We start from the raw sequence: 25,923 nt of genomic DNA, 5'->3' as shown, positions 1-25,923 counted from the left end.
ATTACCAAAGCAACTTGAAGAGTAAAGGTTTTATTTCACTCACAGTTCCATATCACTGTTCATTTTTCTTTTTTTTTTAACTTTTATATTTTATTTACATTTCAGATGCCATCCCCTTTCCCCATTTCCCCTCCCTAGAAAAACCCCTATCCCATGTCCCCTTTTCCTTTTTCCTTTTATACAATTTTTTTAAATGTTAATCAAAGGCTTTATAAGTTTGGTAATGCTCAATCAGAAGTGTAACCCAATACCCAACCTAGATATATCAACTATCTTTGACTGGTGGAGACACATGAACATCTGCCTCCATTCCCCCCCCACCCCCTTCTCTTGGGATCAACTTGACACAGTTAGGAATTCACTGTTCATTTTCAAAAGCGATAAGAACAGGAATTCAAGCACGGCAGGAATCTGGAAGCATGAACTGATGCAGAGGTCATGCAGGGTGTTTTTACTGGCTTTGTTTTTCTGGCTTGATCACCTTGCCTTCTTATAGAATCCAGAACCACCAGCGCCACCCACAATGGACTGAACCCTCCCACAATCCATCAACCACTAATGAAGTGCCATCCACACCTGCTTGAGGATAACCCAATCTTATGGAGGAATTTTCTCAGTTAAGAAAATAGAGTTATCTCTGACATGACTATAGCTGTGTCAAGTTGACATAAAACTAACTAGCACAACTGTCTTACTTTTAGCTTCACACACAAATTTCTCACTGTTAAAACACCTTTCCTTTCTTGGTTGTTCCCAAGATCACACATTAATATTGAAAATACAGTATAAAACATTTTACAAACTTGAGAAGTTCCACAGTCTTTAAAATCAGACATTTAAAAAATCCAGCCTCTTCAAAATATTCACTCTCTTAAAATCCAAAGTCTTAAAATCCAATGTCTCAGTTATGAACTCCTATAAAGTCAAAAAATGAATTTTTTTTATATCAAGAGGGAAGAATCGGTCAAAATATGAACAAAGCAAACCAAATTCCAGATGCAGATAATTCAGTTCCTAGTGTGCAGGGTCCACTCCAAATCTGAGCCCTTGTATCGAGGGTTTTGGTCATTTCTCAGGCTCTGCCCTCTGTAGCACACACAGCTTGTCTTCTAGGCTTGGCTCCAGTCTACTGTTTCTGTTGTTGTTGGTGGTGGTGGTGGTCATCTTACGGTACTGGCATCTCCAAAATATGGTGTCTCTTGCTACAACTGGACTGCACTTTCACCAGTAGCCTATCCTGTGCTTTGGTTATGGAGCCAAGCCTCAGCTTCTCTTCATTGACCACTTCAGTCCTGGAGTTTCAACTGCTACTGAGGCAGCACCTTTACCATTCTCCTATACTTGCCTCTCAGTGCCAGAAATCCACTGCTCTCCATGACCGCTTATGCCTTCAAAACCATAACCTGGGTGACTTTTACACTACCAAGTCTGCTGGCATAAGGTACAACCATGGCTAACTCTAGAACACAGTTCTTCTGCGCTCTTAGGAAACACTTCCCAGAAGATTTCAGCTCAATGATGATGGTGATCTCTAAATCACTAATTTCTTAGCTTCAGTTGACCAGTATCCATATGCCAAACATTTTACTTCAGTGGTCCTGCTCTCTTGTTCAGCATCCTGCGCCAGCTAACCAAGCTACATATTCTCAACTCTAAATAGCAAGATCCCTGGTAGAGTCTTTAAGGGGCAACATTCCTGGTAGAGAGTCTTTAAGGGGCTCTGAAAAAAAATTATTATTGAAACTTCACAAGCCAGGAGTCTTTAGTCAGCATTGCTCTCAAAACTCCTTATCTTCTAAGCACATATCTCCAACTGAGCTCTCAACATTCGATGGCTGTCCTAGTCCAAAGTTCCAAAGTCCTTCCAAAATTCTCCGCAAAGCAAGGAACATGCTCAGGTCTGTCGCAGTATTACCTCATAAATCTGGTACCAATTTATTGTAGGATAACTATTACTGTGATGAAACACCATAAACAAAATTTGGAGAGAGAAGGGTTTCTTTCATTCACATTTCCATGTAACTGTTCATCATCAAGACCAGTGAGGGCAAGAAGAGCAGTAATCTGGAAACCTGAGCTGATGCACAGACCCTGGGGGAGTGCACTGACTGGCTTGCTGCCCCTGGATTGCCTGCTTTTTTACAGAACCACCAACTCAGGGGTGGCCCTACAATGGACTGGGCCCTCCCACAATCAATCACTAAAAAAATGCCCTACAGGCTATCCTGCAGCCCAATTGTATGAAGACATGTCCCAATTGAAAAAACGTCATCTCTTAACACAACTATAGCATGTTTCAAGATGTCATAAAATGAGCCACTACACTATTAAATAGATTTAATACTACTAATAAAAAGACATGAAATAGAGTATATTCTGCTTTATTTTGTGTGCCCTAATTTAGCACAGTGAGATCTTGGATTTCTTTTCCAATATTCTTTCATGGCTCACTTTGAGTTGTTTATGGATAATATTCGTTCTAAGATGTATTTTCCTTTTCCCATTCATCAGAGTATTCCCGAGCCTTTCTAATTTATTCAGCCTGAATGTTTTGTGTTGTGTTTCTTATGTCACAAATACCAGGAGGAGAGAGAGAGAGAGAGAGAGAGAGAGAGAGAGAGAGAGAGAGAGAGATTCAGATAACAGAATATACTCAGTTGCCCCAGCTTAATTTGTATTCTTAGGTTTCTTTTTATATCACATAGCAGTTCCAACCAACTATATTAGGATCCCTTCTTTGGGCTTAATTATTTCATGCCTCCAATTTTGAAGAATTGAACATTTCTATTTAAAATTAAGTCAGACAACCTAAACTTAAGACCATTCTTCATTCTTTCTTATATGGGGATTCTAGTCTGGTGTGTGTATGTGTACATACATGTGTAAATGTGGATAAAGCCTAAAAACTAAAAATCCAGAGAGGCTAATAAGGAAGTTCTGAGCAAAGACAGAAGTTGCAGAAGAACACGTGTCATAAAAAAGGAAATGAGACTGATGGGGTGACAAGGTAGTATTGGGTAGCAGGGGTGAGGGAGATGAGAACCTCCTAAAATATACTGTGTTCCAAATTGCCTTAATGGTGGGCTGTACCAGTAGCTCAGGTGGTAGTGTTTGCCTAGCATGTACTAGGCTGTGAGTTTCTTCACCAGCACTGTGCAAACCAAGCATGATGGTACATGCCTATAATCACAGCAGTAAAGAAGTGGAGGCAGGAGAATTGGGACTTTACAGTCGTGCTGATTACATAGCAGGTTACAGGCCAGCCTGAGCTACAGGAGAATGACTCAAAAAATAAAACAAATGAAGAAACAATAAAACCTCCCAGACCTGCCTTAGCCTTATGTGCTAGTTCAAAAACAAAAAGGTATAGTTTTCATTTACTTATTCTCTCATATTCTGCTTTCCCTTCTAAGCTCGTTCATGTGTACTCTGTCCTTCTGGCCTTTCCTATCATTGCCTCTTACATTCTTAGTCCTCTAAGTTGTAAAGCTAACAAAATTTAAAGAGATAAATTCTGTGTCTGTCTGTCTGTCTCTCTCTCTCTCTCTCTCTCTCTCTCTCTCTCTCTCTCTCTCTCTCTCTCTCTCTCTCTGTGTGTGTGTGTGTGTGTGTGTGTGAATGACATAGTTACCTAGTCAATTAATATTGTAGAAATAATTGATAAAAAACATAGGAATGAGACAGGTCATAAAAGGATTGGATACTTTTCAGGAGGAAAGAATAGAGTACAGCATTTTAGAGGAAGAGAAGGACTCTGAGCATGCCCAGGTATATGGGAAGTCATCACAAGGCAGGAGTATTATAAAAAAAGAAAATGAAAAAAAGAAATTACTTAGATTTTGATTGCTAGAATATGTTTTGTGTGCATAATGTATGCATGGATGTATGCATATATCCAGGCGGATGTATTTGTATATGCAACCTTCTCCATGTTTTTTTTCTAATTTATTTTGCCTTAGGAAAACCAAATTTTTAAAAGTTGTTGATAGTTCATGTATGTGTACGTGTTTTGATAAAAATCTCTGCTATCCCTTCTGCATATACCTTTTACATCCCAACTTCATTTGCTATTTTTTTATGTTCACTGAGTATACTTAGTTCTACCTGTGTGTGTGTGTGTGTGTGTGTGTGTGTGTGTGTGTGTGTGTGTGTGTGCAGATGCATGCGCATGTGTATGCACACTATATCTCTTATAGGTAGTCTCTTGAGGGCATATCATTGTTAACAAGGTAAAAAGTGAGCTACAAAATGACTGGTCCAGCAAGATATGCTTACTGATGTAATGATGGCCAGAATTGTGGCAGTAACCAGCTACTTGGTACTTGAGTTTTGGAGATACTCCTAACTCCTCCTAGCACCGGCTTATAGACACATACCTTATTTGATTTTTTACTGCGTGCTGGGGATTTGAACACACATCCTCATTTTTACTCAGTAAGTACTTTGCCTACTGAGTCATTAATTTTGTAAACCCTTGTAAGTTTTTTTGTTTTTATTTTTAAAGGTTAATTATCGGCTCAATGTGTTAAAACATCCCATCTCTCCTCCCCCTTTCCTCCAATAGGAACTCCCTCCCCAGGCCTCCCCCTTCTTCTTCCCTGGGGTCTCTGGGTCTTCTCTGGGGTCTGGATTGGTTGAGACTGCTGGTCTTCCCATGGGGTTGCCCTTCCCTTCAGCTTCTTCAATCCTTCCCATAATTCAACCATAAGGTTCAGTCTAATGGTTGGGTGTAAGTATTTGCATCTGTCTCAGTCAGCTGCTGGTAGGGACTCTTAGAGGACAGCAATGTTAGACTCCCACTTGTAAGCACATCATAGCATAAGTAATAGTATCAGCCCTTGGTGCACCCCCTGAGATGGATCCCAAGTTGGGCTAGTCATTGGACCATCTTTTCATCAGCCTCTTCTCCATTTTTGTCTCTAGATTTCTTTTAGACAGGAACAATTCTGGGTCAGAAATTTTGACTGTGTGTTAGTAACCCAGTCTGTCAACTTGAGGCCCTGTCTATCTACTAGAGGTGGACTCTTCAAGTTCCCTTTCCCCAGTGTTGGACGTTTTGGCTAAGGACACCCCCAATGAGTTCTGAGAGTCTCTTACCTTGTAGGTTTCTGGTACATTCTAGAGGGTCTCCCCCCTCCGTGCCCCCCACATCTGCTTATTTCCATTCATTCTCTGGGCTTTTCTCCTGTCACTCCCCCCCCCCAAATACCTGATCCTGTTCCCTTTTCCCCTCCCCTTTCCCTCTCCCACCCACGTCTCTCCTTCTCTCTGTGTCCTGTGATTACTTTCTCTCCCCTTCTAAGTGGGATTGAAGCATCCTCACTTGGGCCATTCTATTTGTTAAACTTCTTACTGTATGTGAGTTGTATCCTAGGAATTCTGTAATTTTTGGTTAATAACCACTTAACAGTGAGTACATACCATAGATGTCCTTTTGGTTCTGAGTTACCTCACTCCTGGATGATATTTTCTAGTTCCATGCATTTTCCTACAAAATTCATGATATCCTTATTTTTAATAGTTGAGTAGTATTTTATTATGTAAATGAGCCACATTTTCTGTATCCATTATTTGGTTGAGGGACATCTGGTTTGTTTGTTTGTTTGTTTCCCAGCTTCTGACTATTACAAATAAGGCTGCTATGAACATAGTAGAACACATAACCTGGTAATTTGGTGGGGCATCTTTTGGGTATATGCCCAAGAGTGATCTAGCTGGGTCTTCAGGTAGAACTAATTCCAACTTTCTGAAAAAACTCCAGATTGATTTCCAGAGTGGTTCTGACAGTTTACAATCCCACCAGCAATGGAGGAGTGTTCCTCTTTCTCCACATCCTTGCCAGCATGTGCTGTCACTTGAGTTTTTGTTCTTAGCCATTCTGATTGGGTGTAAGGTGGAATCTCAGGGCTGTTTTGATTTGTATTTCTCTGATGACTAAGGATTTTGAACAAGTGCTTTTCCTCTCTTGAGTATCTTGAATCATCTCTCCTGTTGTTTTGTTTTCAGCTCCTTGTCTTTCTAAATTGAGTAGTAAAAGCTTCTGTTGTCCTGCTCAGAATGTGAGTCCTCTCTTTCTTGAGTACATCCACACTGTTTTTACTACCACTTAGTAACTGTCACAGCTATTAGATTAACTTCTATACTAATTACAGTGCTCACGTTCATGTGACCCTTTTATTCTTTTGTTCATGATTCTAAAGGGCAAGAGTGATGATACCAAATCAGTATACACAGACAACAGATTCATTCTGCTAATGTCTTGTAATACTACTACAGGGCAAGTAGAAACAAACATAGTATATGTAGACTTCAGTACTATTTGAAATCTCAGGCATCCACTGAGAATCTTGGAACATAACTTGTGGATTTAAAGGGGACCAAAATAATTATTCTTAGGTCCTTTTACCATCTTTTCTGTTTATATCATGACAATTATAGGATTTAGCTTGAAGTTTCTGTTTTTTTCAAACCTAATTACATATAATAAATATTTTTCAGTAAATATAGCTAAATCAGTTTTTGTTTTTTTAAATATTTTGTTATACATTTATACATAATGATCTCATGACTATTATATCTTTATACATGTATGTAATGTATATCAGATCTATTTATTCTCATTACTCTCTTTTTTTGTTGTTAAAACATGGTTTCTTGTAGCCCAGGTTAAACTCGCTAATTTTTGGCACTGCAGATGTACAATAAGATGCCCAGTTACCCAGTTTTTGTGATTCTGAAACTAATGGACATCTCTAGTTCTAATCAGTTTGTTGTTATAATTTCAATAAAATATACCATAATGTGGATATGGGCATAACTTATTGTAATAGTCCCTTGCAATAAAAATTCATTTTTTTCTGTATTTTTTTTATCTCTCAGATTGAAGAAACCAGATGAAAGTCTATTAAATATTCTATTGCAGTGAACTTATGTTAATGGTGTAGCAAAGATTTTGGTCAATCCAAAGAATGGAAATGGAAAGTTTGATTGTGTTTTGTAATGCTGAGATTAACTGTTCCTAACTAATGCTATTTTCATTTTCTTTCTATATTAGTGCCCCTTTTTATGCGGAATTTGAAAAAAAAAACTTTTAGTACATAACTTAGTAGACATTGCAAATACTTTTCTACATTGATAATATTTTTATTTTCTTATGATTTCTTCTAAAAGCTGAAATTTAAATATATATATCTGATGATTTAAATCAGCTTTTTTGTTGTTGTTGTTTAGAATTTTGTTATCCTGAGTGCATAGGCAGTAATTTTAAAACATGGTAAAGCTACTTGCTGAAATGTTATCTTTTGTATAGCATTTTGTCTTCTGTGAGTGCTGATATATATTTTATGATTGATTAGAAATTTGAAAATTGTCCTCATTGTAGAAATATAAACTGCTATATATAATTTCCCTTTTTTCTTAGTACTAATATACTTGTCTTTATTTTATCATTTATTATTGGTGGAAAGTCTTTCTGAATTCTTGTTTCTTAAAAGTTTCACAAGGTAGTTTTTGTTTTGTTTTAATTCATTGTATTAGTAGCCAAACATGTGAGTTGCAGCACCTGGAAAAGAACAAGATAAAACCAGAATGGATAAATGCTTAAATTCTTGTGTTTAGTGTCAGTTCGTTCTCTAGCACTTACTGGGTGTGACTTTGAGCTAGCCACATGTTTTGGGTTTTATTTGTAAATGGAAGATTATAGGTTTCATTTCCAGAATTATAGTGAGGAAGTATATGATATATTCCATGTCTCTCCTGGATTGTTGTAATAACCTCTAGATGGACTCTCTTGCTTTTAATACAGCTGTCTTCCTAAAACATGATCTTGTCTTTATTGTACTTAAAGTTTTACATGGACTCCCTAGCTCTTGGAAGGTAAGTTAGATTTTACAACTGAGCCTACTAGACCCTCAAACCTGGCTTCAGTCTGTCTTTTGTTTTCAGTTTCAGGTACTCACAGATTTAGGTGACCTGTGTTTGGATCTTTCTAAATATGTCTAGCTATTTGCACACCATCTTGGTTTTACTTTATATCATATCTTTTATGGGAAATATGCCCCCAAACCTTTAGACACAAACCTATAGAATCCTCCTTTGTCTTTACTCACATCTTCTGCTTGAAAAAGCCATCTTCCTTCCTCTAAAACATATTAGCTTCTTCAAGATCCAATTCAAATGCCTCATTCCTTCCTTTATATGAAAACTTTCCCCTGGGAGTGATCTACTAAATTTTCAGGACTTTTGTTACTCTCTATATAATTTGACAACTGAATACACAAACATTTTTAGTATTTTTTTGTATTTTTGTTTTTTAAAGAAATCAGATTCTTTAATCAAGCATTACAATAGCTGATTAGTGGTTGATTTAAGATGATACTGTAACAGACACAAACCCAACAATAAGGACTCCTGTGTGTTTAGAAGACCCTGTCAGGGGTGGGGCACATGACTGTGATTCCAGCACTCAGGAGGGTGAGAAAAAGGAGAGCAAGGTTGGAGTTTGTTCCTGGCTACACAGTGAGACCCTGTCTAAGAAACTATAACTAAAACTAAAAAACAAACAAAAAAAACTTAATTAACATTTTAAAGGGAAATATTACAATTTCCTAGGAATGTACATGTTTTTATTTTTTATTGGATATTTTATTTATTTACAGTACAGATGTCATCCCTTTTCTCCATTTCCTGTTCCTAGAACCCCCTATACTATACCCCCTCTTCCTTTATGCTTTTATACCATTTTGATTACATGCATGTAATAAGGTCAGTTCTAGGTTGAGGTTCTAGCAATACAATAGATGGAAATAGTTGAGGAACAAGCAATACAATAAACACAATTAGTCGAAGAAAAAGCAAGGCATTAAACCCAGTTACATGAACATTCCCGTGATCACTGTTTCTAACGGCTTATCAGGGTGACCAAAGTATCTGAGCCTACTTCCCTATCCTAGCCCAAGGTCATTTTTATGTCTAAAGCCTACTTCTTTGTTCTAGTCTAAAATTTAGAATCCTATCTGAAATTACTTCTTTGTTCTGGCCTAATATTTAGATTTTTGCCTGAGATTACTTCTTTGTTCTAGCCTACAATTTAGACTCCTACCTGAAATTACTTCTTTGTTCTAGACTAATGTCAGATTCCTGCTTGAAGCCTACTTTCTTGTCCTTGGCCAATGTCATATTCCTGTCAAGCAGCCCGGTCCTTGTCCTTGGCCTATGTCAGCTTCTTGCCAAGCAGCCCCAAAGGCTCTCCACCTCTCCCCCTTTTTTGTTTCGTAAACACGTCTGAGCCTATCTTAGGTTGTTCTGACAAGAATGCTTTTCTTACCCATCATGGAATATGTACTATCAAAGGCAATGCATTTCTGTCTTAGGTTGGTAAGGCTCTGTGCAGAATCTTACCCGTCCTTGGTTTGCCAGCCTGTTAATTTAATAACTTTGGGGATCCATTTTCAGGTTTAAGCCATGTACTTTGGCTGCCAATATGTTGATGTTGTTAAAGATAAGCTTTAACACGATGGGCAAGAGTAAAAGTTTTCCTAGGACAAGATGGGCTAGCCTGATCAAGCTATATATGCCATTCCTGAGGTTTGTCCGAAATGGAAATATTGAGCTCGGACCATGGATAATTTTAATCAGCATTATCTGCAGCATCAAAGGTCAACAGAGCAGCATTCTTTAAATTTATAATCTCATTATACAAAGTTAACACACCCAGAGAAGTGTTAGGATTATGCCAAATATCCTACAGGTGTCTTTAAACTTTTTTCAAATTATAATGACAATCATTGTGAATTTCAAAAGTAACACTACTCCAGTAATATTTGTCACGACATTTGGGATGGCTCCTAACTCTTGAACCCTGAACCTCCTTTAGATAATTTGAATGGGTCGTAGAGCATCATTTGTTGTTCCAGATACCTATATAAATCCTTTTGTATACTCAATACATTAGTAATATTTTTTGCTAGATGGTTAACAAAAATAGTTGTTTTAACTCCGTGTGTCAATACTATTGCAGAAGGAGTGGTGCTAGCAATTAATGGAATTAAAGCTGTTATTCCAGCAATAATCAAGCCTGCTACCCTCTTGCTTCTGCTTAAAGCCTAACTCACTTCTGGCACTTTCAAGCTTTTTTCAGAGAATCAAGGTTTTCTAATACTCAGGGAAGTGAGACAAAAGGTGGTTGATAGATCCCTGTAACAGACATGCCAGGTTTCAACACCCTAACATAATTGGAAATTATATAGTCAATGCAATTTACAATAAATACTGTAGAAGAGACAAAAACCAATTTTAGCATGACAATTAAAAGAGCCTTAAAACATGCACTAACCCTTGTTTGAAGTCCAGATCCTGTCCCAACATTATCTCTTGCTATTCTAAACATCATAGCGAGCTGCAGCTAACTTCCAAATATGTCTTTGTCAAATTCCAGATCCAGTCTTCCAAAAGTAGACTTTTATTTCCCATATTGGATTGATTTCTAGACCAGTACATGATTGAGTCCTAATAGCAGGGCACCTTTAAGAAGAATACAAGAGACATAGTTTTTCTTTTCGATTCTCTATCCCACAGAGTCTAAAAACTTGAGGCAAGGCAGCTTGTCCCATATCGGATATAGTCAAGCAAAGGTGGGTCAGAAACATATGTCCAATACAGCTCCCCAGTCACCCTTGTGAGGGCACTCAGAAAGCTCACAGGTCGGCATCATTCTTTTTTTTTTTTTTTTTTTTAAGATTTATTTATTTTTATGTATATGAGTACACTGTAGCTGTCTTCAGACACATCAGAGAAGGGCATCAGATCTCATTATAGGTGGTTGTGAGCCACCATGTGGTTGCTGGGAATTGAATTCAGGACCTCTGGAAGAGCAGTCAGTGGTCTTAACCACTGAGCCATCTCACCAGCCCGGCATCATTCTTTGTCTCAGCAACAGTATGTCTCACCAATCTTTTTAAAGTTCCGTGGGCCTCTTCCACAAAACCTTGTCCTTGAGGATTATTTAAAATCCCCATAATAAATTGTTGACAAAAAGTCTTGATTGCTCAACTACAATTGCCAGACCCATTATCTTTTTTTTTCAATTGGATATTTTATTTATTTACCTTTCAGTGTTATCTCCTCTCCCACCACTCCCCCAAAACCCCTTACCCCATCCACCATCCTTCTATTACCATGAGGGTGTGCTTCCACAGTCCTCCCATTTCCACCTCCCTGCTCTCAAATTCCCCAACACTAGGGAATCCAAACTTTCAGGCACCAAGGCCCTCCACTTCCACTGACACCAGGCAAGGCCAACCTCAACTACCTATACAGGTGGAGCCAGGAGTTCCTCCCTTTGTGTTCTCGGACTGGAGATTTTAGAGTGGCTACTCCAGCTTGTTTCTTAGGACAATTTGCTTGAAAAATTGTTTTCCAGCCTTTTACTCTAAGGTAGAATCTGTCTTTGTCACTGAGGTGGGTTTCCTGTATGCAGCAAAATGCTGGGTCCTGTTTACATGTCCAGTCTATTAGCCTATGTCTTTTAATTGGGGAATTGAGTCCATTGATGTTAAGAGATATTAGGGAACAGTGATTGTTGCTTCCTGTTATTTTTGTTATTAGAGGTGAAGTTATCTTTGTGTGGCTATCTTCTTTTGGATTTGTTGGAAGAGGATTACTTTCTTGCTCTTTCTAGGGTATAATTTCCCTCCTTGTTTTGGAGCTTTCCTGCTATTATCCTTTGTAGTGCTGCGTTTGTGGAAAGATACTGTGTAAATTCGGATTTGTCGTGGAATATCTTGGTTTCTCCATCTATAGTAATTGAGAGTTTTGCTGGGTATAGTAACCTGGGCTGGCATTTGTGTTCTCCTATGGACTGTATGATATCTGTCCAGCATCTTCTAGCTTTTATACTATCTAGTGAGAAGTCTGGTGTAATTCTGATAGGCCTGCCTTTATATGTCACTTGGCCTTTTTCCCTTACTGCATTTAGTATTCTCTCTTTGTTTTGTGCACTTGGTGTTTTGATTATTATGTGATGGAAGTGGGTTTTTTTTTTTTTTTTTTTTTTTTTTTTTTGGTGTATAGTCTATTTGGCATATATATATATATATATATATATATATATATATGGCATATATATAGGCTTCTTGTATGTTTATGGGCATCTCATTCTTTAGATTAGGGAAGTTTTCTTCTATAATTTTGTTCAAGATATTTATTGGCCCTTTAAGTTGGGAATCTTCATTCTCACCTATACCTATTATCCTTAGATTTGGCCTTCTCATTGTGTCCTGGATTTCCTGGATGTTTTGTGTTAAGAACTTTTGCAGTTTGCATTTTCTTTGACAGTTGTGTCAATATTTTCTATTGTATCTTCCGTACCTGAGATTTTCTCTTCTCTTGTATTCTGTTGGTGATGCTTGCGTCTATGACTCCTGATTTCATTCCTAGGTTTTCTATCTCCAGGGTAGTCTCCCTTTGTGATTTTTTTTTTTTTGTTTCTATTTCCATTTTTATGTCCTGGATGATTTTGTTCAATTCTTTCACCTGTTTGCTTGTGTTCTCTTTAATTCTTTAAGGGATTTTTGTATTTCTTTTTTAAGTGCTTCCACCTGTTTACCTGTGTTCTCCTCAAATTCTTTGAGAGTGTTATCTATATGCTTCTTACAGTCTTCTGTCATCATCATTAGAAGTGATTTTAAATCTGAATCTTGCTTTCCTAGTGATATGGGGAATTCAGGACTTTCTAGTGTGGGAGAACTAAGTTCTAATGATGCCAAGTACCCTGGTTTGTTGATACGTATGTTCTTGGCTTGCCTTTCACCATCTGGATCTCCTTAGTACAACCTGCCCTGTTTCTGACTGGAGCCTGTCTTTCCTATTATCTTGGTTGTATCAGAACTGTGTGGGGTGGGTGTTACTACAGGTGTTAGAGCTGAGGCCCAAGATCTGCTCAGTGCTCAGGCACAGACAGGAAGGAACCAGTGCTCCAGGCCAGGAGTGACTTCCTGGTTCCTAGTAGGTCCCAGTTACTCCTTGTCTGGGTGTTGCTGTCTCCTTACCTAAGATACTGCCTGGGTTAGAGCTCTTGGGAGACCTGCTTCCTGTGGGTTTTGTTAGATTGGGGGCAGAGCTGCCACCTAGGATCTGCACTGTGCCCAGGCCCAGACCAGAAGGACCATTTTTAGTATTTTTAATGACTACAACACAAACTAGTGACAAGGTAAATTTTTGAAAGAATAGAAAAAAATGTAATTTTAATGAATAAAACCTTCCAAAACTGATTTTTAAAATGTCAATCATTGTGCCTTGTGCTCTACATCAAATTTATTTCACCATTTAAAAGAATGCATGTATACTTGCATACCATGGCACATGGTCCTTGATATGACCAACCAGTTTTGGCATTCTTTAATAACTAGCACAGAAAAATATCAAAAGGGAACAGTAAGTATAAAAGCTTTTGGTCAATAAAATGAGAATGAGTTGATTGTAATTTGGAATTTTACTGGATCCTATTGATTCTATCAATAGGCCTTTTTTTTTTTTTTTTCACCAGCTGCGTTGTTCTTATTCACTGAGGAAATTCTAGGGACACTCTAGCAATTTCATTTAAAGCAGATCTCTTCTGCTTGATCGACTTTGTTGTAAATATACTTAAAGAATTGCTTACATATGTTTTTTGTCAGTTACCAGAAAGCTTAACAGGTTGTAACTTATGGACTAGGTCACACTTATCCTTCACTTCATGATAATGTAGTACTTAAAATAATAGACACACACCCAAAGAATACACTAACAATGTCACACTAAGATTAGGTTACAATTCAATAGTATTGCCATTAACTTATAATCAGCCTCTTTGATGTCTCTGATTTATCATATTCTTAAGATGAAAACCTAATAGTTTCTAAAAATATAAAAACTGTATTTAAGAAAGAACTGGGTCATTCATTTTAAATATTTTTGCAAGTCTTTTTTTTTTTCACCAAAGAACTAAATTATGGATACAATAAAAAAAAATGGGTTAAGTAACAGGATACAATTGTCAAAGCTAGAATTAAATATGGTAGCTAATTTTTGAAATAAAAAATGTACTGTTTTAAGAAGAGATAATACATTATAAAAATCATGGTTTAATTTTCTGAAAACTATACAGGAGGGATTGCCTATTGTTCACCATACTATTTTGTAGAAAGTGCAGACTGAATCATTTTTAAATGGCTGTGTAAAATTTCATGTATATAAATAATAATAGTTAAAGGTTCAATTATCAAGTTTGTCATGTGTTTGTAGATGCATTGTAACAACCAATTAGAGCCCCTAGAACACAGCAGAGTTGTTCTGTTCTGCCCAAAAGTTAAAGTAATGTTATTTATAAAATACCCTTGCAGTATGGAAAAAAATAAGTTCCTTTTTTTTTCATGAAAGTAGAGCCATCAGGCACCCATTAATGTTAAAAATAACTTTGGATGATAGATGAAAATACATTTGATAGTAGTTGCTGATAATAAAGGTCATGGTGGTCAATAGTAATGTAAAAGGTGAGGACATTTCTTGAATTTGTCAGTTTCTGTTGGTGTTTCTTTTAAGGGTCTTCTAGAACATGCATTTTCACACTATTAGTGCCCAAAATGCAAAACAACCCACGTCCCCCTCCTTCACTATTTCAGTCAGTTCAGGATAGCAGTTCAGTAACTTGCTATCTATTTCATTCATAGTATTTTGCCTTGACTGTAGTATGTGCCTTGAATTTTTTGAGAAACCTATAGTCTTGCTAACAGTGTGGTTTGCTTGGGGGTTCCCTTTGGTCAAGAGCTCAATTAGCTGTAAACCAGTCTTAGTACTGGAATCTTCATTAGGTGACAGTGTCTCCCCCATTAATTTGCAATTTCATTTCGGTACCTACATATACATATGCATATTTATATATAAAAAAAAACTTTTTTCTGTTTCTATACAACTCCTCAACTGCACCTTAATTTTCACCATCTGTCCCTATATTCCCTCCCTTGTCCTGCCTTATCCTCCCTGGACATGCCTGGTCCTCCCGTTCCACCCACTCACAGTCCAGTTGTAACTAACTAATTGTTCCGTTTCCCTTTCCTAGGGAGATGTCTCTGTCCCCACCCCAGCCCTCAGTCTTTACTCTGTACCTAACCTCTGTGGTTTGTGGGTTATCTAGCTTGACTATCATTCATTGACTTAACAGCTAATAGCCACATATAACTGAATATATGTCATATTCTGTTTTCTACAGGTGATGATTCTTTTTTCTAGTTCTGGCAATTTACCTACAACTTCACGTTGTCATTTTTTTTAATGGCTGGATAATACATCATTGTGTAAATGTACATTACCTTTACTCATTATTCTTTTGCGGGACATCTAAGTTGTTTCAAATATCAGCTATTATGAGCAGCAGTGAACATGGTTGAGTACGAGTTTGTGTTGTAAGATGAAAGTTATGTGCCTTTAGTTACCCTGCTTGGCTAACATTACCACAACATATTTTATATTATTCAAGGCCATTGTGAAATGTGTTGTTTTCTTGATTTCTCTCTCAGTCCATTTGCAATTTATGTATAGGAGGACTACTGATGTTTATGAGTTAATTTTATATCTCTTTACTTTGATGAAAGTGTTTATCACTTGTAAGAGTTTTCTGGTTGAATTTTTAAGTTCACTTATGTATTCTATCAAAGATACATTGACTTCTTTCTTTCCAATTTGAACCACTCTGATTTCATTAAGTTGTCTTCTTGCTCTGGCAACACTTCACATTCAGCATTTCAAAGTACATATCAAAAGGTACGGAGTGAAAGGAGAACCTTATCTTGTTCCTAATTTTACTGGAATTGCTTTGAATTTTTCTGTATTTAATTTGGTGTTGGCTTTGGGCTTGCTGTAAATTGCCTTTATTATGTTTGCATATGCCACTTGTATCCCTAATCTCTTCAGGGCTTTTATCATGAAGGACTGTTGGGTTTCGTTAAAGCCCTATCTGTCATCTAATGTGATAACTGTGTGTTTTTTGTCTTTCAGTTTTTTTATATGGTGAATTATATTTATTGATTTATGTATGTTTAACTGTGTCTACATCTCTGGGGTGAAGCCTCCATGATAATGATTAATGTTCTTTTTTATGTGTTTTTTGATTCAATTTGGAAATATTTTATTAAGAATTATATATCTGTGTTCATGAAAAAAAGTGGTTTGCAATTTTTTTTCTGTTTTCATGTGTTTTGGATATCAGGATAACTGTGTCCTCATGAAATGAATTGGGTAGTGGTTTTTTGTTTGTTTGTTTGTTTCTATTTTGTGGGATAATTTTGAGTTGTATTGGCACTAACTTTCTTTCTTTCTCAGGAGACTTTTAGTGGCTGCTTCTGACTATAGATCTATTAAAATTTTTATCTGCTCTTGATTTAATTTTGGTGAATGATTTATATTAAGAAAGTTATCTATTTCAATTATCAATATCTTTTAGCTATTCCAGTTTTTTTTGGAATAAAGTGTTTAAAGCATGTCTTTATGATTCTGTGGATTTCCTCACTGTCTGTTGTTACATTTCCTTTTCTTTTATGATTTTGTTGTTTATTTTTTTTTAATTTTTTTTCCAAGACAGGGTTTCTCTGTGTAGTCCTGGCTGTCCTGGAACTCACTCTGTAGACCAGGCTGGCCTCGAACTCAGAAGTCCACCTGCCTCTGCCTCCCAAGTGCTGGGATTAAAGGTGTGTGCCACCACTGCCTGGCAATGATTTTGTTAATTTAGTTATTTTCTCTTTACCTTTAGGTAATTGATATAAGTCTTACTGATTTTCTCAAAGAACCAACTCTTCATTTCATTGATTTTTGTATTGTTTTATTGCTTTTATTGTATTGATTTCAGCCCTGATTTTGATTATTTTTTGTTGTTTATTCCTCTTGGTTATGCTTTCTTCTTTTTGTTCTAGAGCTTCTGGGTGTGTTATTAAGTCACTAATATGAGATAAATAAATCAATCTCTCTCTCTTTCTCTCTCTCTCTCTCGCTCTCTCTCTCTCTCTCTCTCTCTCTCTCTCTCTCTCTCTTAATTTTTTTCCTGCTATGAACTTGCCTCTTAGAACTGCTTTTGTCTGGTCTTAGTAATTTGGATATATTGTATATTCATTTTCTTTCAATTCTGTATCATCTTTAATTTCTTTTTTTCTTAATTTTTTTTGTCTTGGCCTATTTTTCATTTTGTAGTGAGTTTTTCAGTTTCCATGAGTTTTTAGGATTTCTATTGTTGTTGAAATCCAGCATTAATCTCCTTTTGTCTGATTGTATACAGGGTATTATGTCAATTTTTTTTCATCTATTGAGACTTGCTTTTTGCCCATGTGTGTGGTCAGTTTTGGAGTTCCAAGAGGGTCAAAGAAGAAGGTGTATGTTTTGGTAAAATTTTCTGTGGATATACACCCATTGGTTTATGATGTCAGTCAGCTCCAGCATTTCTGTTTATGCTTTGTTTGGATGACCTTCATACTAGTGTTTGAAGGTTAATATATGATCTAAGATGTAGTAGTGTTTCTTATGAACTTGAATATACTTGTGTTTGGAATTAGATGTTAAAAATTGCAATGTCCTCTTGGTGGGTTTTTTTTTTTTTTTTTTCATGATTATGTACTGTCTTTCTCTCTCTCTCTTTTCTTGATTATTTTTGGTTTGAAGTCTATTTGTTAGACCCTAAAAATTTTAGGTGTGTTTTTTTGGATGCATTAAAAGGATGGCTCCTGTTTTTACATCCACTCTGCTAGTGAGTGTTTTCTGGTGGGATTGGACCATTGATGTTGAGATGCATCAGTGAATAGTTTTGTTGATTTCTGTTATTTTGTTGGTTTGGCATGTGATTACTGTCATTTTGTTGTTGCGGTTGTTATTTTTGTGTTAGTTATGGTGGTGGTGGTGTTTGTGTGTGTCTGTACGTAGTGAAGAAGTAGGTGTGAGTCACGCTTTTAATTATAAAAACTTTGTATATGAATCTAAAATTATCCTAAATGTGCTTTATTAATTAAAAATACATAAAAAGCAGTGAGTAGAAACATATTTTAAGGTTTTCTTCAAACTAACAAAAATTCTCTCTCTCTATATATATATACATATATATATATATACACACACACACATGCACAATATATATGTATATGCATCTACATATTTGATTGTGAGAGTGTGTGTGTGTATGTATTACTAGAATTTGGAGGCATTTTAAAATATCACCTCAAACAGCATTAATTCTTTAAACCTATGTACGTGTATATATTCGTAAACTTGTATATGTTAGTCTATATTATATATTTTAAGTAAACATGAAGTAATATATTCCCTATGGCCTTTTCAAGCATCCTTAGTGTTATTTACCTCTGTTTCTTCCCTTTTTCTCTGTGTTGCCTCCCTTCCCTCTCCTCAGTTCAAGTCTGCTGCTCCAGTTTTCCCATGCTCCCCTTCATAGTCCTTGTGTCCTTCTCTCTCCTATCGAAAGTTCCTCTATTCCCCCAAAAGGTCTATTGTATTTCCCTGGATTCTGAAGTTGTTCTAGATTATATATGTTTATCTAAAGATTTGTATCCAATAAGAGGGAATGGCATTTATCGTTCAGGTTCTATGTTATCTCAGTACAACTTTTTTAGGTCCTTTTTTATCTGCAATTTTCATTTCATTTTTCTATGTAGGTAAATGGAATTTCATTGCATGTATGTACTTCGTTTTTGTTGTTCAGTCTTCAGTTGAAGGACATTTAGGCTTTTTCCATTTCCTAGATATTGTGAATAGAACAGGGAACACAGCTACAGCAGATATCTGTGAAGCAGGATAGTAAGATCTTCTATATAGGTCAAGGGGTGGTATATGTGACTCATATGGTAGATCTACTTTCTTTCTGAGAATTGCTCACTTTGATATTCCTTGAGGTTGCACACAGAGAAAAGAACATTTTGAACAAGTGTTACTGGGAAAACTGGATCTCCATGTGTAGAAGAATGAAGTTAAACCTGTATCTATCATCCTGTTACAAAAATAAAACAAAGCAAAACAAAAAGCTCCAAATGGATGTAAGACCTTATGTGAATCTTAAAGTGCTGCTATTACTAGAAGAAAACATAAGCAGTACCCTAGAAAATATAGATGTGTAGGGAAATACTTTCGGAATAGAACTCCATTCTTTCGGAATTAAGGCAAAAACTCCAAAATGGCACCTCAGAAAACTGAAAAGTTGGTGCAACAGAAGAGACAAGTGAAGATGACGTCCACAGAGAGTAGGCAAGAACTTTACCAGCAGCACATCATAAAGAAGATTAATACTCATAATGTAAAAATAAATAATATTAGTAAAATACATATGCAAGTAATCAGAGCACCAGGTTGGAAGTGGGCTTTGGATTTGAATAGACAGTTCTCAGAAGGAAGAAATAGAAATGGCGACAGCATATCTCAGAAAATGTTGAACATCCTAAGTGATTAGGGAAAAGCAATTTAAAACTACTTTGAGATTGCATCTTACTTCTCTAAGAATAGCCTTGATCAATAAAACAGCTGACAAATGCTGATGGAGATGTGAGAGGGGGGAAGTATCATTCACTGTTTGATCAGTGTTGGAAGGCAATTTGGACAATTCTTTCATTCTATTGCTACTTTCCCTGAGTTCAGTAGCTCTGTTAGCACTGTTTCCTAGAACCTCTGGGTCTATGCTTTGCCCATTAAAATGGTCAGGATTTGAGCTCTTCGTATTGAGAGCATTGAGGAATTGTTCCCAGTGTCTTGGCTGCTATCCAGCTCATGTGTTTTTTTCCTTGTCATGCCTCACCAGACTAGCAGTACTTCAGTGCATCCTCTAAATGTCTTTTTCCAAAGCTGCCTTGAACATTTATTGAACGTTTTAGTACAGACGAGAGCTAATAGCACAGAACAATGCAAGGTGTAATATTGACCTCTTTCCATCACTGTTCTTAAACATTTTTTAGCATCCCTGCCACTAAAATTTTTTTCTTGATTCTTTTAACCTACCTTGCTTTATAAAAAGTAGAACTTGGAGATTTAAAGTCATCAGTAGAATTAAAGTTACTGTTTTTTTTGTTTGTTTGTTTTATTTGTTTGGTTTTGTTGTTGTTGTTACATCATGAGAAGACTAGATTCTGAAGAAAGAAATAGAAAATAAACAGAATTCCCTAAAGGAATCCTTATACTTAAAGGTGATTTTTAAAGGATGTTCCTGTTAATAAAGATTAGGAAAGGGATATTCAGTTTTCCAAGTATTCATGGTTGGATATGTCATCGTTTCTGTTAAGGTTTTTGAAAATGTGAGGGTTAAAAACAAAATGTTCACTTACCATGGCTTTCCCCTAATTTTTATTAAAATGAACCTAATTTTTCTAATGAGGTTCATTTCGGGATATTGTTAGACATGTAGAAAGACTAAACCAGCCCATCACATTTACTATTTATGGTGTGACTTAATTTTATCATGTACTCTTATTTTATTAATTGCTATATAATTTTAGATGTGCAGAAAAGCTAAACCCTTAAGTAAAATTTTGAGACTCATATTTTATGTTATTATTAATTATAATTAATTCATTATGATTGCATAAAATGACTGTAAAAAGATATTTTAAAATCACAGAAGCTTATATGTGGTTTATATATGTGTATTCAGTTTTCATACTTAAATATATGTTGTTTCATACTTAAATATATCTTGGTTTCAAATACATTTAACATTGAAATGTTTGTTTTATTCATTTATCTACTTAAAAATTAATTTTGAATTTTAAACTTTTACTTTCCATTATAGTATATTTATATTGTTAACTTACACAAGAAAATAATTTATTACATTCATCAATGTTTATGTTGTTCATGTAGCAAAAGTGGTTCTCCTTAGGGCTGGAGAGAGATCTGTCCATAAAATGCTTCTTATGTAAGGATGAAGACTTGAGTTCTAATCCTCAGCTTCCATATAAAAGTTGGGTATGGTGGGTATGCCTGTAATTCCAGTACCTCAAGACAGGAAGAGGCGGATCCAGGGGCTTACTGGCCAGCCAGCTGGTACCAATCAGTGAACAATAGATTTAGTGAGGGAGTTCCATCTCATGAAAATAAATAACAATTATAATGAGTTGGAGAGTAATTAAGGAAGACACCCGATTTCAGACTCTAGCCTCCACACACATTTATACACTCACTCATCTATATTCATGCACACACATACATACACAAACACACAAACAAATGTGCATTCAGAGAGACACACATATTCAAGCATGTAGGATGAAATCTTTTAACAAGTTCTGTTACTGGTAAAATGGACTACCTTGAATTAAGTTACTTCTTGTCATGTTTCTCATCTGTATCATTTTTAAATTAAGAGATTTCAAAAAGAAACAATATTCAAGTCAGAAAATAATCTGGTAATATATAGTTTGACATACATTTATTCAGGACTTGCATTATCTTCCTGCATTGACATGAAGCAACAGAGAACAAACCTGTGTTAGAGAGGGATCGTCAGGTCTCTTGTATGAAAGAGCTGTAGTCAGAAATGGATAGTTTCTCTTCAAGGGGGCCAGCATGTTTTCTCTTAAAATTTTCAGTTCTTAAAATCCCAAAACAAATTTAATCCAGTTTAGTATTAGAACCCAAACACATTGTTTTCTTGATTCTATTTATTTCCTGTATTTTACATGAGTATCTTATTTTATTTGTTATTTGTATAGCAAGACTTTAAACTTATATTGGCTTTGTGGTTTTTTAAAGCATAAACTACATCATATTAATGAGGTAGAGCTAAAGGGAATTTAATGGTAGGATTAGGCACATATTTGGGGTTTGGTGGTGAATTGTAGTATCTAGAAAATGATGTGTTATAACTTGGGCAGAAAGGAATGTTACTTCCAAGTATCTCTGGACTGGAAATTATGATTGTTGAATTAGGCTCTTGGTCCCAGACTCTGCTCTTTACATTTGCTGTGTCCATCAGTTCTTATAAGACTTGTGAGATGTGCATATCTTCTTTTAGATATGAGTGATCTGTGCTATAGAAGCAGCAAATAATGTGAAATTTAATTAATCAAAGTATATATTAAAAGTTTCTGTGTGAATTATTATACATTAAATCTTCTCTTCCACAGAACAGCTTTGTAATGTTTGACAGGTCTGCTAGCTTTCATTCCTATTCCTACTCACCATGTTCCTGTCACGTTCTTGGTGCTTTCCATATTGATTTCTTTTAATCCCATGGCAACAATCTCTATGATTCAGATAGGAATCAGAAACTAATTTTATGTCTAGTCCGTGAGGAAATGGAGAATTATTTGCCTGAGACCACACACTTAGAGTGTGGTCAAAGTGGATACTGAATATAAGTCATCGTAACTATGAAGGCCATGCATTTGTCATAAGGCATACTACCTCACTGCACTGTACTAACTCAACAGATGTGGCTCAGCCACACACAACAGATGTGTTTCCCACCACTACACCTCGTGCAAGATGCAGGACACATTCATAGTTTCTGATTCATCTGTTGGTCAAACTCTTTGAAAATAGTATTTTCTATGTTAATTCCTAAGGGAGCTTACTAGATACGAATGGAGTAAATGCTAGATTAAAACACAATTTTTTTATTTCAAATACTCTAGCCTTTTATCTTGACATGTTAGAGCTGAAGATAAGTTCTGCTGCTTGTTCTAGCAACTAGAGGGATTTAAAATGTTAGATGGAAAGTTAGTAGGAAAGGAAATATTAGAAGTAACTTTTGACCACAGTTAAAGACCAACTTGGATTTAATTGAAGTTTAAAACGGATTTTCATGATATGTTATGCATGTATTTGCAAAGGACTATCATAAGTAATTACAAAGTCTTTTTCAGTTTTCTGTTGTCTCCGTTACTTTGCACATAATTATGAGTGAAATATATTTACATTATAAGTGCTTACTTCCTCTAGAATATGCTTTACTAGTATGGCTTACTGTTCAGGCCGAGTACTCATTCAGAGTCCCAGTTGCTCACAGCTCTTCACTTAGGGCTTAAGGTACTGAAAAGAGGTAGCACAGGATTTGCTATTTGTAGAGTCCAGCTCTTGCTGTTGCTTCTCATTTGTTCAGTACAGCCTTCCTCTTAGCATTGTTTCACAGTGTATTCGTTAACCTGTGGAGTTTTGTTTGTTTTCTGGGTCTGTGGTTGAGTTTGGCATGGCAGCTCTCCTCACCACTGCTTTATTTCTCTGTGTGCCTCTTTTCACTTTCTTTTTCTCAGTGGAACTTAGAAGCATTAAACACATCCTTTTAGCAGTTAAATTAAAAAAAAAAAAAAGAACATTTTATGATGTGACTATATAGCAATTTTGTGTTATCTATACAGCTCTAAATATTTGAAAGAAATGGTAAATTTTGTTTCTACATAGTCAGAATACTATTAGCCATGCATTTCTAGTTCAGTCTTTGAGAGGAAGCCATGTGTACAGATGAGGTTAGCTGGATGTTGCCTTGAGTATCGTTAAGTTGCCATTCTCAGTAATGAAAGCAGCACACAGCTGTTTCTCAAAATAGTAATTAATAACACATATTTCCTTTATATTTAAGTCCTCTTTCATAGAATAGATTGATTTTAATAATCAGAACTATTACCAATAATACAAGAGATGGCAGCTCAGTATTCACAAGATAAAATATCCCCTAGTAATGAGTGAGAACCTGCCCAAGATATGGCGTTTAGGGTGAGGATTTCTATCTCTTTGTTATTTGAATCTACTGTGGTATTATTAGTATGTTTCATAAGACGTAGTTCAGAGCTGCTATGATCTTTAAATGTTAATGCTCTTTTCTTATCACTTTACTGTGTAGATACCCTTCATGAGACCCAACTCTGCCACAGCTCATCCTCGGAGGCAATCCCGGAAACCTCTTTTATAAGTGTGATTTTAAAAATGTGGATAAAACTCTCAATAGAGCATATAAACTAAAGGAGAACAGCTATCTTGTCCTTCCCATAAGCTTATCACTGCAAAAAGTGCTTTTGCTTGTCAAGTTTGGATAGAATGTAATTGATTGGTTTATTATATGGGTAGACAAGGCAGTTAATTTGCCTGTGTGGATTTTTTCCCTTTTTCTATTTTTCTTTTCTCTCTCTCTCTCTCTCTCTCTCTCTCTCTCTCTCTCTCTCTCTCTCTCTCTCTCTCTCATTTTCTCTTTCTCCTTTCTCTCTCTCTCCTTTTTCTCACTCTCTGTTAAAATATTGAGAAACACTTGGTGTATGCATTATTAAAATCAATAGTGGTAATGTCTTGTCAGAATTATATTAGTGGGTAAATGTCTTCCCTCTTGTTTCTATGGCAAAAGACAATACAGTATTTGGACTGAAAACTAAAGGAAGCCAGTGAGACTTACCTGCTGTGTGCTTCCCTGTTACTGAATGGTTATCCCTCTGTTATTTGTTTGTAAAAAGGACAGTGCTTCCCACTGCTCTGCAAGTCTCTATCACCTCATTTACTACGTGTATTCACACACAAGAACTACTCTAGACTCAGATTTAATGCTATTTCTATTTGTGTATTCAGCAAAAGTGAAAGACTGGTGAAGATTACAACTCTTTGAGTACTGTGGAAGCACTTGATGTCAGCACGGACATTTTATAACTAGAATTTATACTCAAGAATGAACATAGTATCTGTATTAGTCTTTAGGTATTTTTTCAGAAATACCCAAATTTATTCCTTATCATTTTATTTAATATGAACTTGCTGTGTTCCATATAATTTTACTTTTTGAATTTAAATGTGAATCTATGACATGAGGGAAATACAGAGCTTGTTGAGTATACAGCCTGCCTGCTGAAAGATCTCCACCAGCCCCTGTGTCTTCCCAATGGTTCACAGAGTTTACATCCTCACGCTTTACTGATCCTGTGTTAAGTCAACGAATATTGCGCTACTTAATCTTGAACTGATTTAGAAGAGACTGCTGAAATTGAAATGCACATATACATGTAAATTGTCTCTTGAAATTCCATTGTTTATCATTGTGGGTTTGGATCTTTTCAGGTACAAGGGCATTTAGGATTAGAATAGCAAATTCTGTAGATAAATGTAAGTGTAATTGTAAAGCTGGTGTATCTAGTAATCTGTAGTTATAGGAACCATATGATTGGCTAAAATGTTTAGTAAAATTAAACATGTATAATGTTTAAGGATACTTGTAATTTATTGATCTTATTGCACTGGAAAAAATACTCATAATCCTTTGGAAAAGCAGTATACTTACCTTGAGTATAAGGAAGAATCAATTGACATTACTTAACTTAGAGAAAAGATGGTGAACTCCAGCAAAGTTTAAGGGAAATGCTAGTGGATGCTTACCATTTTTCAAATGAGCTATGCTTTATTCCACTTGTCTTTTAGCATAAGGTAAGAAAACTAATGGATAATTTTTAATTTAGGGTTTCTTTTTCTCTCTCATGGGTTTCTGCATGGTTGTACTGGCAGTGTTAACCAAAAGTCCTTCCACATTGGTTATAGTTAGAGCAGTGTAATTGTCATTCTTCATCATTCAGTTTTTAGTGGTAGATTATACTCTTTTAAGTTTGGTTAAAAAAAAAAAAACCATGTTACATGTTTGTCACATGTTACAGATACAAACTGCACAGTTCCTACATGATATATTCTTAAAAGTCCCTATCAGAACAGAATGGAGCATTTCTTTTAATAGTATCCTAAATGAAATACAAAACTCAACATTTGCACGTTATTGGTCTTTTGCTGTTCAAGAGGAAAATTAATGTTTCTCTGAGAAGCATTTCTAAGTAATTTATATCTTATAAATATACATAAAACAATGACAGCTCAGGTATTTGACAGTTATTTCCTGCAGGATAGGAAACGGAAGAAATATTAAAATGTCAGGAAGGGGTTGATATTTTAAGG

At 35.9% G+C, this 25,923-nt stretch overlaps 1 protein-coding gene across 6 annotated transcripts in view; it reads left to right on the top strand.

The window, feature by feature from the left end:
* Window positions 1-25,923, top strand: part of Phf14 (PHD finger protein 14) — a 199,169-nt gene that overhangs the window by 97,236 nt on the left and 76,010 nt on the right. The window contains exon 17 of one of the 6 annotated variants that reach the window (XM_034519009.2): window positions 23,849-25,190. The exons of 4 other annotated variants lie outside the window; for them this stretch is intronic. In XM_034519009.2, coding sequence (XP_034374900.1) covers window positions 23,849-23,861 — 13 coding nt within the window. In that variant the 3' untranslated portion in view covers window positions 23,862-25,190. Of the gene's footprint in view, window positions 1-23,848; window positions 25,191-25,923 lie in introns of those variants that run through there. One more of the 6 variants, XM_034519008.2, reaches the window with a different exon arrangement.

The sequence above is a fragment of the Arvicanthis niloticus genome, chromosome 15 (genome assembly GCF_011762505.2).
Source record: "Arvicanthis niloticus isolate mArvNil1 chromosome 15, mArvNil1.pat.X, whole genome shotgun sequence".
Lineage (NCBI taxonomy): Eukaryota > Metazoa > Chordata > Mammalia > Rodentia > Muridae > Arvicanthis > Arvicanthis niloticus.
The sequence above is the reverse complement of the archived record's forward strand: the minus strand, read 5'-3'. Positions and strand labels throughout refer to the sequence as shown.